The sequence below is a fragment of the Tuber melanosporum genome (assembly GCF_000151645.1).
Source record: "Tuber melanosporum whole genome shotgun sequence assembly, scaffold_209, strain Mel28".
NCBI lineage: Eukaryota > Fungi > Ascomycota > Pezizomycetes > Pezizales > Tuberaceae > Tuber > Tuber melanosporum.
Genome location: NW_003298874.1, coordinates 80,986 through 93,259, shown reverse-complemented (window position 1 = coordinate 93,259; position 12,274 = coordinate 80,986). Strand labels below are relative to the sequence as shown.

Below are 12,274 nucleotides of genomic sequence, written 5' to 3'. Positions count from 1 at the left end.
ACATCATCGATCGATCAAATCCTGGTGATATTCCAACCAAGTCTATTAAAAGTCTCTTTAGCTTCCTCTATCGTAGCTTGACTTGCTCCAGTAAACTGAAAAGTCATCCAAACTGGTACTATTTGGTTCAGGTCGAGGGACTTTGGTAGCCAATCAAAGGTAATAATATCTTTCCGGTATCGCATTTCTTCATCAATCTTTGACACTGTTTGATGAGCTGGAGCATTGTCCTCAATGAGATATGTAACTAGTATATCAGTAGTTTTTTATAGTTGATTAATTTATAGATATAGTAGAGGTTCTAGAATATGATATCTGTAGGAAACCTAATTGATTCCGCCTTTGCTTTGAAAATCCAAGTATCATTCCTTAAAAACCTGGTGAGTAGTATATTGGTAACACTTATAATGTCCAGTTTGGTCCTCTGTATTATTTTGTTGCTCAATACTCTCATTTACTTCTTCCAGTACTGTCTGTGGCCAGGTTTCTTCAAAACTAGCCTGTACTGCATTTTCTACCAGCGGGCAATTCTGTACCGTATTCTTGTGATCCACAATAGCACAATATCATCTTTTGTCTTTCTCTGTATCTTTTTTCCATATATAGTAGGGTCTTCTTTAACCCATGCATGTAGCTCCCCAAAACATAAGACATGTTATGTATTAATGATTGTTATCATAAATTACCCACTGATTTGAATTAACACCATGTAGTCTCATGACATTCCACTGCCACCAGACTGAATTTAATTCAATCCACATCTTATCTGTAATGTGTTCGCAAGGTGCTAATCACGTTATCGGTAATAGATACGATAGTTGGCAGGTGGCCTGCTCTTCCAGAGAGGAGGCAAGAGCTGAGAACTAAAGGAGGCTTCGAGGGTGTACTGGGGAACAAAGAAGTAACCGTTCAACCAAGTATATTGAAATACTGTCTGTCGAAGTCTGCCTTTTCTATCGTAGAAATAGGCGGTCTTTAAATACACAAATCTGTTCATGTCCATCAAAAACGAAACTAATCAAAGGTATCAATCGATACACTTTGGTAAAACTCTTTAAGTATCAAAGCGATACTTAAAACAAAAACATAAAACAAAACCAAGTATCAAACGATACTTAAAACAAACCAAGTATCAAAGCGATACTTAAAACAAAACATAAAACAAAACCAAGTATCAAACGATACTTAAAACAAACCAATTCTCAAAGCGATACTTAAAACAAAACATAAAACAAAACCAAGTATCAAACGATACTTAAAACAAACCAAGTATCAAAGTGATACTTAAAACAAAACATAAAACAAAACCAAGTATCAAACGATACTTAAAACAAACCAAGTATCAAAGCGATACTTAAAACAAAACAGAAAACAAAACCAAGTATCAAACGATACTTAAAACAAACCAAGTATCAAAGCGATACTTAAAACAAAACATAAAACAAAACCTATAACCAAGTACCCGTACCAGTTACATTATCCGTAAAGACTATATGATTAATAAGTATATTAAGTGTCATATGACAAAAGTCAAGCCATTCCTCGATATGCAGTGGGGATAACCAGGACTTATGGGTAACCTTACAGTGAAAGAGACCATGTTGATTATGAAAAATATGCTCTAAAGTTAACAGAACTGCCTTAATACTAAGCTCTTTTGCAACATGTCTATAGGACATTAACAGATGCAACTCATCTTTCTGTAACAGATCACTTAAGGCTAGTGACTCTGTACTACCCTGTCACAAGCATGGCTTAGCAAGGAAAAGGTTTTCACATGACTCATTCAGGTCATATGACTTATTATATTAGGATTTGTTAGGTTTCGCACATAACTCAATTATGAGTGATGGGACATACACCTGATGAATATGCTTTGCAAGTATATCTTACAGGTATGCCTTGCACATATAATTCATGTTTCACACATGACCTCATTATGAGGTCATAGGTTTTGCATATATAACTACTTCCAGTGATATGACTTGTTTATTACATTATAATTAGTTTATGAGTTTTTGCACATGACCTTGCTACAAGGTTATTAGATTTAAGCATGTGACCACTTTGGTCATATAACTAGTTGGTTATGATTTTGTTTCACACATGTGACTACTTTGAGTCACATAACTTGCAGCTGGAAGAGTACTTTATAAGGAGGCTAGTACGGCAGAGGAGGATAGGCTCTTTACGTTTTGTTCTAAGTACTTTTCCTGCTTCTTTCACCCCATATCAGACGTGAAGGTTGGGTGTTGATCCAATTAGAGCAGTTGATTTCAATCTCACGATAGGCTTCAAGTCTTTAACTTCAAACACCTTTTGGGGACTTTGTTATTATACCTCCTTCTATGTTGGCTGGAAGTTCTTTCTTCCTTTTACTTATCTTTTCGGTTGTTCACTACAATTGCCTCCTCACAGTCACAATGGCTAAGCGAGCCTCCACCCGCTCTGCCACATCCACTCTACGTTCATCAGTGGTTTTATCTCGTGCCATCGAGAAGAACATCGCTCTGGAGGCTGAAGTCCCTCACTTTCGGCATCACATCTCTGTCCTTTCTTGGTGATTTCATCGCGCTGGGAAAGAGATATGTGCCTTGTCAGCTACCCTCGAGAATGAATGTGCTATCAATCGCAATTATCTCACGATGTTGGTGGCTGAAGCTCCTACAGTTATCTCCTCTTTGCCTGTCCCCTCAGTTGCTTCGATTACTATGGTGGTCTCGGTTCGGGAAGGTGGGCTAGATCCTGAGAGTTCTCAGGGTCCAGCCGAGGAGCTCCCTCAGGGGAATGTTACACCGCTGGTTATCCCGGCCCCTCCTGCAGCTTTGGTTGTACGTGGTGGTGTCAGTGGACTGGTTCCTGATTTGTTAGAACCAGTTGAGGTGCTTGCTCCTGGTGTGGATGGGGTGAATCCTAGGGTGGTAATACCAGCTTCAGTGGTATCACCCCCTTTGGGGGGAGCAGGTACCTGAGTCTTCTGTGGCTGAGCCCATGGCTGGTCAGGGTAATGCCTCCGGTAGCATCCCTCCTATGGTGGTGGGTGGTGATGAGGGTGGCCTGTTCACTCCTGTTACTAAACCTGCACCTGGAGGTGGGAAGAGGAAGAGAAACAAGAAGCCCTAGGTCAAACAAGACCAAACCTCACCTGTGCCACTTGTCCCCAATTCGAAAGGGTCATCATCTTCACCAGTTCATAGTAGTGAACCAGCTACTACAGAGTCCGCGGGAGGTTCGTCGCTGGCAGAGCGAGCTGAGGAGTTGGAGGAGGAGCTGAATACCTGAGCATGTTCGGTCAAGTGCCAACGGCTTGGGAACTATCTCATTCTGGCTGCTTCCATTGAGGTTTTTGGGCTGCACTGCTAGTGTGGTACCCCCCTAATTCTCTACGACAGTTCATACCCCCTTGGCTAGGGAGCCTTTGCCCTGTAAGTCGGCTTTCCCTCAGGTCTATGTGCTTGGGTGTTGGGTGTTTCTTTTATTTGGGAATGGGGACGGGTGCCGAGGTGGTCGGCAAGGTGTCCCAGGATCATTGAGTGGGAGCGCTCGGGTGGGTTTCTATTATGGAGAAGGTTTTTACGAGGCCACATTCAGGTGGCGGTAGTAGAACTTTTGTATTTTGTACGGGCAACTTGGCTGGTGGGTAGGCTGGTCTGAGGAGAATATTTCTTTACCGTTGATGGCTTTGCATTTAGTGTTCATATTAGGGCATAGCCTGGGCATGTTTGAGGTACGGGGTTAGAGGTTTAGTTAGTTCGTAGTTAGTGGTATCTGGAATGCAACACCCTGGGGGCCCAGCCCTGGGGCTCATCCTATACCAGTATTGGCGGTACGAGTTTAAATAAAATTAGATTGAATTCTAAGTACTTTTCCTACTTATTACTTTAATAAATATAAAATACCCTTACATTCTTTATCATTATCACAACCTTTATTACTATTACAATGAGAAAACTCTATACAAAGTAGAGTTAGAGAAAGCTTACAATAGGCATTACAGATAGAAGACAAAGGTCTTGTACTATCCATAATGTAGGCATAGACCTAGTACTATTATATAGCAAAGAAGAAGAAGCAGAAGAAAAGTATCATTCTTATCGCCAAGAGCTAACTATTCATAGAGGTATCATTACATACCCTCTATAAACTTTAAAGACTTTCCTCCTCCATGCTTATCGTCTAAGCATTCTAATATATCATCTAACTCTTTTGAATCTGCCGCTCTTATCTAGGATTAATTAATTTACATATTAGCTTGGAAACTTTAACTTTCAGAACCTTGGAACTATAACCTTCAATTGTAATGTCAGGGGAACTCTTGTAATTTCATACCTTTGTCCTCTTAATGAGCTCACTTGCTGTACATTCCTTTACCCCTACTTTCTGCTCGATTTACCTGAAAGTCAAATTTCAATGCCAATGCAGGCCTACGACTACCGCCCACATAAGAACTGGAATCCTCAGAGCTGATCTTAATCCTATCTCCTGGTTTCATGAGATCTGACAAAATCTCTCTCATGCATTAGCACTGGAGATTTAACCTGTTATGACTGGGTAGTCACATGGCGCCTAACCTGAAATATCAGATTTTTAAAGATCACGATTTATATCATGATTGCCATATATCAATAGACCCATACCCACATGTCCACAACCCCACATATCCATAGATTTATATATCTACATATCCAGATGTAGTCAAACTACCATATCTCCATACCTGTGTATTTACACAAATGCCCAACTGCCTGTCCTAAAAGCAATCCCATTATCTCACAACTCAAACTACACAATAGATGATCTCCCAGGCTGCCTAGACACTTGCCGACCTGGGTAGCTAAACTTAAATAAGGAACTTTTAACTCTTTTTCTACTAAATCCACCAATCAGTCTCTGTGCAGGTGGGAAGTGGGTCCAGGCAACAAAGAAGGCTGTCAATCTTGGGGCCAGCTATGCCACTAAGTAAAACAGGAACCATCTTTACACAGCCCAGTTTCTGGTGAGCATTCCAGACACTCAAAACCAGTCAGTTTAGGCCTTCAGTAACCATCCCTCTCACCTCTCAGGCTTCGGAAATTCAATCTGCAGATAACACACTCATACAGCTTCGGTAGTTGCTGCAACTTATGCTCTCTATGTTGTGTGCCTTCTACCACCACACTGTCCATACTGGAGGTCAGGTTACTGTATTTTGTAAAGTAGGATCGTTGGGTCTTTTTCTTGTAATATCTTTTTTGTTGAATCTGCTAATGAGGTATCCTACTCGCATGGTAAAGTTCCTGCAATAGGCTGCATTGAAAGAGCTCAGAAGAATAGGATTTACTTAATAGATGTGAAAGTATCTCCAGACCCTCCAATTTCATAGAGTCAATTATTTGATTAAACTTCTTATTCCAGTCCATGTAGAATAGTAGGTAGGAATTTGTCACTGAGAGGTCTAAAAGAAAGAAAAAAAGGGCAAGCCAATTCCGTCATGTTCGCTAATATATTGTATAAGCTGCACGGCACTAATCTGCTAGGTCAACTCCATTCATATGATAATTATAGTCATCAATCATGGTGGGAATATAGCAGCTCATACGCTCTTTATTTCCAAAGGCTTTCTGGACAATAGTAGCGTTTGTGCTAGTAGTTCGTGGTTTTCAGCGTTTGGCCAGTGTTACTTCATGTAGCTTGTGAACCATCTAAGCATTCTGACAAGATTGTTGTCCATCCATCTCAGACATAAAACATGTGAAATGCCTATTACATATCCATCGATACTATTCCATTTACCAAGTCCCTTATTAAACTTGAAGGCTTGTGGGTACTGAGCACTATTGATTCTCGTAGTCCCACAAGCACCAATACCTTTTTCTCTAAGGCGACAAAATAGAGGCATGATCGCAAAGCCATTATCCATATATACAATGCAGTCCTATCTGCTGACAGCAAGGCAGTTGCAACGCTGTAGAACAGCAGAGCATGTTGGTGAGAGGTCTGGTTGTCGAACAAGCTGTGCGAATGACTTCGTACGTGAAGTCAAGAGCCAATCAATAGCATACCTATTCAGATATCCAATTAGCTACTCTCTCTAAAGTAATTTTACTTAGGAACCTATTTGGACAATTTTAATGTTCCCAAATATTTAGTCTCATGTACCTACCCACTACCACTGCAGATTGCTCAGACTTTATAGTCAACGGAGATGGGCTTTTTTGGCATCCGTACAGTATGTTGACTCCAGCCACCAAAAAGTACCATCATCTTATCAATTGAGACATTAGTACTTAGTAGCAGGTAAGCTTGACTCCAAATCCACAAATGTGTATTAAGTGGCTCTAGCTTCTTCCACCACTCAGTTGTCTTTGTCTGTTGATTGATAGTTTCCTCAGGAATGGCGACATGCAAATACCACTTTATTTGCAAGTATCGAGTATAGCTGAGTGTGGGACCTGTAAAGATTTTATAGGCCTAATATTGCCGGCGGTTCAGTAGGCGAGCTACTCCCATCATGAGAGTCGTTCCAAGAAACCTCCGAAGCTCTCCCCTATTCATGCTATGAGGCCACTGTCACTTACTTGGCTGCTTCTTTCCGGCATAAGCATTGGTCGCCTGTACCAATTGGTCGATAATCTAATCATCCCAAAACAGAGCAAAATAGGTGAGGGTTGATAATGCTGTTTCGTCTGGCATCCAGGAAGTGCTTTAATACTCATAGTACTCCATGGGCCTAAACGTTTCTGATGAAGCTGTAATCGAATTTGATGTAGCCGCAAGTGAAGGATCCTCTTCTTTCCTCCTCTTGGTAGATTTTTCGAAATTGGAGTCATCATTCAGAGGCTTTTGAACATGTTTGCTTGGTGCCTTTATAGCAGATGCAATAGTGGGTGCGAAGAGCTGATAGTGGAAATAATTGGTATCATGATCGGACACAGTTTTAGAGGCTTGCTCAGTATATGAGAAACATTTCATATAATGGACCATGTGACTATCTAGCCAAACGGAGTTAAACCTTTCACGCTAATGCATGAGAGAAATTTTGTCAGATCTCATGAAACCAGGAGATAACTTGAGGAAGCATTTCAAATTGTACTGGATCGAGCAAAGAGCAATAGAGTAGTAGTACATGATATTGGATAAGCATTACGACATGTTGTGTTTTCACTACACTGCAACAGAATATCATTCGGCCACAGTCTGGCAAATGTAGATCTGATACTGTGAAAATCTTGCTTCACCAATTACATAATTACTTCGAACACCCCATCGCCACCCCACTATCCATATCAGGAAACGCATCATCGATCCGGCGACTTGAGTATATTCTGGGTTTTAGTTATTAGGTTAAGTTAGATTTGGGGTGTGGACTGTTCCGCGGAAATCTTTTTTTTTTTTTTTTTTTTTTTTTCAGAGTTGGGGGGGACGAGCATTTTAGAAGTGTATATCAGAGACCTCTCTTCCCTCTTATCTCTGAGAACTGCGATTGAACACTACGAATCACAAACGATGATACCGTACAGACGAGCAAGCGGGAGAAATTAGCCAAAGGACTGCCAGTCTAGCTAGCTTCGCACCACCGACGTTGATCATTTGCTTTTATTTTTATTTTTATTTTTTCCCCCTCACCCTTTGTTCCTTATTTACGCAAACCCCCACAGATCTCTTACCTTTACCTTTCCCGATCACCTCTTCCCAGCCAGACCCGATATCGACCTTCCAGCACCGGCTCGCTAGGTTCTTTGTACACCATCGCCGTATCGATATCCGACCCGCCCTCGTGTATATCCCGCGACGGCAGCGAGTAACTCGCAGCGTGCCTGAATTCCCGCAACGATCAGAATACCTACCAATAACCCCGACAATACCAGCATCACTGGACCTACTGCTCGCAAGGTGAATACCGCAGATGACTGCAGCGGAATTGATCGACTCGACAGAATACAACGTGGAGAACTACCACATATATAACCTTCTTACTATCCAAGCCTGAACCCGCCGAAGCCGAAGCGGTAACAAGGGAGAGAAAGAAAACGCAAAGACAAAGAAGAAAAAAGAAAAACCAATAATCGAACAACAAAGAAAACCTTCAACAGAACACAACACAACACAATCAAGTCCATAGAGCACGAGTGACGCCGCATGACCGCGATACAAAAACTAACTCTGGAAGGAAAAAGAAAGAAAAAAAAGCCGCCTTCTGACATCGGAGGTATGATATCACACATTACCCGGACCCTGCTTGACAAGGCAGCGACCGAGCAGCCTTGGGTCGGGGATAATAGTTATCATACGGGAAATGTTGCATTGTTAAAGTGACTAAGCAAAAGTCTTGGTGATCGCCCCATTTCCCCACCAAAAATAGCCAAAACCCTCCCTTTTCAATCACCGGTATTTCTTTGAAAACTGGAGCTCCTTTTCCCTAAATTCCTGATTTAAAGTCACTTTATCTCTGCAATATCTCATGATTAATTTGAAGCATATCCATTATCAACTGAAGGCCCTGCAAGCTTGTAAAGTTCTATCATCGCTTAAAAGTCACCATTATCACCGATAATTGCCCCAGCAACCCCTCCTTCAACAATGTTCCCACCTTAAATTTTGCTGCTACACAATAGGAAAGTGTCTAGAGACTCTGTAAACAGCTGGAGGATTATCTCTACATGTGTATGTGACAACTTGGATGGCTTTTGGTAGGTATTCCACATAGAATCAGTCTGGAAACCTCTTTAAAAACCCTCCAAAATGACGATTTTTGGTGCAAATTTGCCCCGATCATCAAGACTTTTGCTTAGTCACTTTATCACCGTAATCGTTCGTCCTTGGCAGTGCACCGGTATGGTACTCGCTGCTTCTGGCTAAAAGAGCATCGTACCGGCGAAAGTGCTGTACTATACGTTCCAGGTCATGACACCGCGAGACGGGAGAGGGATGGGGTGGTGGTAGGTTATCGTTACGATACTTTACTACAGTGTACGAGTACAAGTACGTGTACAGTACGGGGTTAGTAGCACTTTTGTACCCTTACTGCGGGTAAGGATGTGGATTGGTCGTTGGGGTGGTACCGGTACAGTACCGCAACCCGTACTTGTGCAGTAAACTAAGGTAGCGTATGACTGCTGTGGTCGGGCATACGCCGTCTGTATTTATCACGGGGTATTATTATGCTTGTGTTGGTGACGAGTAAATGAGCAGCGGCAACGGCTCTTGGTATTGTAGAGATGAGTTGATGGAACAAGAGTATTTACAGGACGGCGGTGTCGGTAATAGACATGAGAATTAAAATAAACACAAGAATTGAGATAAAGGGGTATAATAATGTAGCGTATTATGGACAAGGGAAACGTATGTGAGCAGTACATACTTACTAAGGGAGATCTGCCGAGTCGAGTGACGGGGCAAAGGGACCGCACTCGCACAAACCATCACGAACATGATATCAAAAAATACTTTAAAAGACGAAAAAAAAAAAGGAAACCTGCCCGAAATAAACCAACGAGTAGAGAAAAGAAAGGAAAAGAACCACTCCTGTATCCCAACCTCATAATCATTACCAAGCAGTAATAAAGCAAAAAAAAAAAAAAGACTAATAAGGAGAGATTGGAGCATGGGAATTCATTCCTTAGAACTCGTAGCCCTCCTTAACATATCTACAAACCCCCTAATCCTTCCCCTCTTCTTCCCTCCCGCCACCCCACTACTACCCCCCACCACAGGACCATCTGCCCCACCCCCCTGCACCTCCTTCTTTCTCCGCTTCCATTCCCAGTGCGCATCCACCGGTGCCGAATCCTTATTTGCACCACCTCTCCTACAATGTCTCCGCCGCTTCTCTTCGGGATACTTCGCCGGCGAGCCCGGTGGACTGGCAGAGTTCGTGTGTCTGTGATGATGGGTGCCGCGGCGGGGGCGGTGCATGTGCATGCAGCCACTGGTTGGCGGTGTGAGCGGCTGGTCTGGGACTCGATGCGGCGGTGTTGGGGGTGATTTCGGGCGTATAGTCGTCGGGTCAGTCGCGTTTGCGCGGGGGGTTGGGCTTGGCGTTCTGGAGCTGCTAGAGAGGTTCCGGAGGATGTGTGAAGTTGTGACTGATCGTGATTTTGTTGAGGGCCCCATTGAGAAGGAGCGCCTCGGGGGTGATGGGGTTTGGGTATGGCCGTCATCCGGGCCTGGAGTGTGTTTTGTGGAGGTTGCCGACGGGTGGGTATGCATTGTGCCTGAGCGCATTAGCCGGCTACGCGGGGTTACGTCAAATGACACGTCGGGGCCTACAGGACATGAGGAGGAGCGGCCGGTTGTGCGTGGGCGGTTGGCGGCGGAGGAGGGGGTGGAGGAGGGGGAGGAAGCCGCGGTTGTTGGATCTGTGGAGAGGCGACCGGCTGGGGTGGGGGCTGGGGATAATGGGGCGGCGTCGTCCAAGTGGAGGTTGCCGCTTGATGCTAGACCTTCTCGGAGGGCGACCCAGATGCCTGAAGCTAGGGTGAACATGCGGATGTAGTCTGACGTCTTGATGTACAAGCGCTCTTCCGAGCTTGGGGATGATGGGGCATCGTGCACTGGAGATGAGGAGCGGGAGTGGGTGGGTGTCGTCACCGGGGAGGTTAAGCTCGCGGCGGGATAATGGTCGTTGATCTCGATAGTCTGCCTAACCAGTGTAGCAATGATCGGATGCTTTCGGGAACCGGGATTCACGAGGCTGAATTGGAATTTCCGTTCTGTCATGCTGTCCTCGGAATTGCCGCTCCGTGTCTGGGATGAACGGCGTCTACCCGCAGGAGTGCCTACACCTCTAGGGTTCCACCTCGCCGTCACCACGCTGCCGTCCTCCTGATATGCCGAGAACTCGTAGCCTCCAGAAGCGGTCTGCGTAACCTCCCATGGCGGACCAGAGTCTAGTCGTATTGCCGGGACCCTAGCCATTCCACCGTTCCCCCCTTTTCCATCCTCCCCAGCCGCCAGCGGTGCCTTCCTGTAGTTTTGCGAAACCGTGGCCACCACGTGCCGCGCATTGAGCCCATTCGATTCATCCTCATCCGCATCATCATCATCCTCGTCTCCACCACCGTACTCCTCGCTCGCCAAAAACACAAGGTCCTGGCTTCCCACACCGTGCTTGAAAAAGCGGCCGCAAGTAGCCTTCAACCTCGACGCAAAAATCGAGGCAGGGAGCACATCCAGTGTCGGCACCGGCCTGGTGGTGTTCGAGAGACGTTGCAACTGCACCACCAAATTCCTCGATGGCTTCAACGAGTGCCTGTGCAGCAGCAAATGCGCACTGGGTGGTGGTTGCGCCAGGTGGTACGTCGTCTTCGTACGCGGTGACTTTCTCGGTATCACAGGTGGAGGAGTCGGTAGCGGGTCCTCAAATACAGTGGATACGTTGGAGGATATGGTCGATCGTGGTTGAACCCCTCCACCCACACTCCCACTACGCCCCAACGACCCCGACGAAGCGGATGCCCGAACCACCGAATTCGTGGTTCCATTTGTCGTTGAATTCGTATCGCCATTTCCCGAGAACTCGTGCCCGTGTGCTGCTGCCGCGTCTGCTGTGAAGAGGGTCAGGAAGGACATCTCCTGCGTTGCCAACCCCCGTTGACTCTCAGCCCCGGGAGTCGACGACGACGAGAGACCTGGGATTGGCCGTTGTTGTGCTCCTCCAGGTGCTGCTGCCGCTGCTGCACTGTCGATGATGCTGTGAAGTAGCGGGTGGAGGAATAGTCCACCCAATACTCCCAAAGTTAGATTTGTAGTTGGGCTTAAGCAGGCCAGAGTGGTGATGTTGGTAATGAATACCGTACCAGTGGTATTTTTGGGAAAGAGAGACGGACGGCTGCGATTGTGGGAATGGTGGTGGTGTTAATGGTAGCGGGGTGGGTGGCTGTGACCTTGGCAATACCGGTATCCCTGGTGGGTAATAGATATAGGGGGGAGAGGGGGGGAGGGGGAGGTTGGATACGGTAACTGCTTCGGCTGACTAGGCTAAAGGTGGGTGGGCGCAAGCAGACTGGCTGTGTGGTGCGGGACGGAAAACAGTCGTAATTTATTACAAGTGATACGAGATATCTGGGGGAGAAACTTGAAAAGACGGCAGATATGCATGCAATGCAGACCAGAGACTGTGATGCAGTGGATATCCTTCAAGGGGGGCGTGGAAGTTTGCATAAAATGGTGTGCATGTATGCGAAGTGGTGGGCTACCATGCAATACTTGGGTACAGTAGATTGAGGAACGACGATGGGGGGAGGCTGGAACTGGATGGGCGGGGGACTCTGGCACCTAGCTCAGATTTATTTTC

The 12,274-nt window shown here is 45.2% G+C and overlaps 1 protein-coding gene; it reads right to left on the bottom strand.

The window, feature by feature from the left end:
* Window positions 1–9,164: 9,164 nt before the first annotated feature.
* Window positions 9,165–12,236, bottom strand: GSTUM_00000658001 (uncharacterized protein). XM_002837915.2 has 1 exon: window positions 9,165–12,236. The coding sequence occupies exon 1, from the start codon at window positions 11,548–11,550 to the stop codon at window positions 9,592–9,594; it is 1,959 nt and encodes a 652-aa protein (XP_002837961.1). The 5' UTR covers window positions 11,551–12,236; the 3' UTR covers window positions 9,165–9,591.
* Window positions 12,237–12,274: the final 38 nt, after the last annotated feature.

Excerpts from the sequence above, each read along its gene's own strand:
- GSTUM_00000658001 (XM_002837915.2), bottom strand. The coding sequence starts at position 11,550 with ATGTCCTTCCTGACCCTCTTCACAGCAGACGCGGCAGCAGCACACGGG.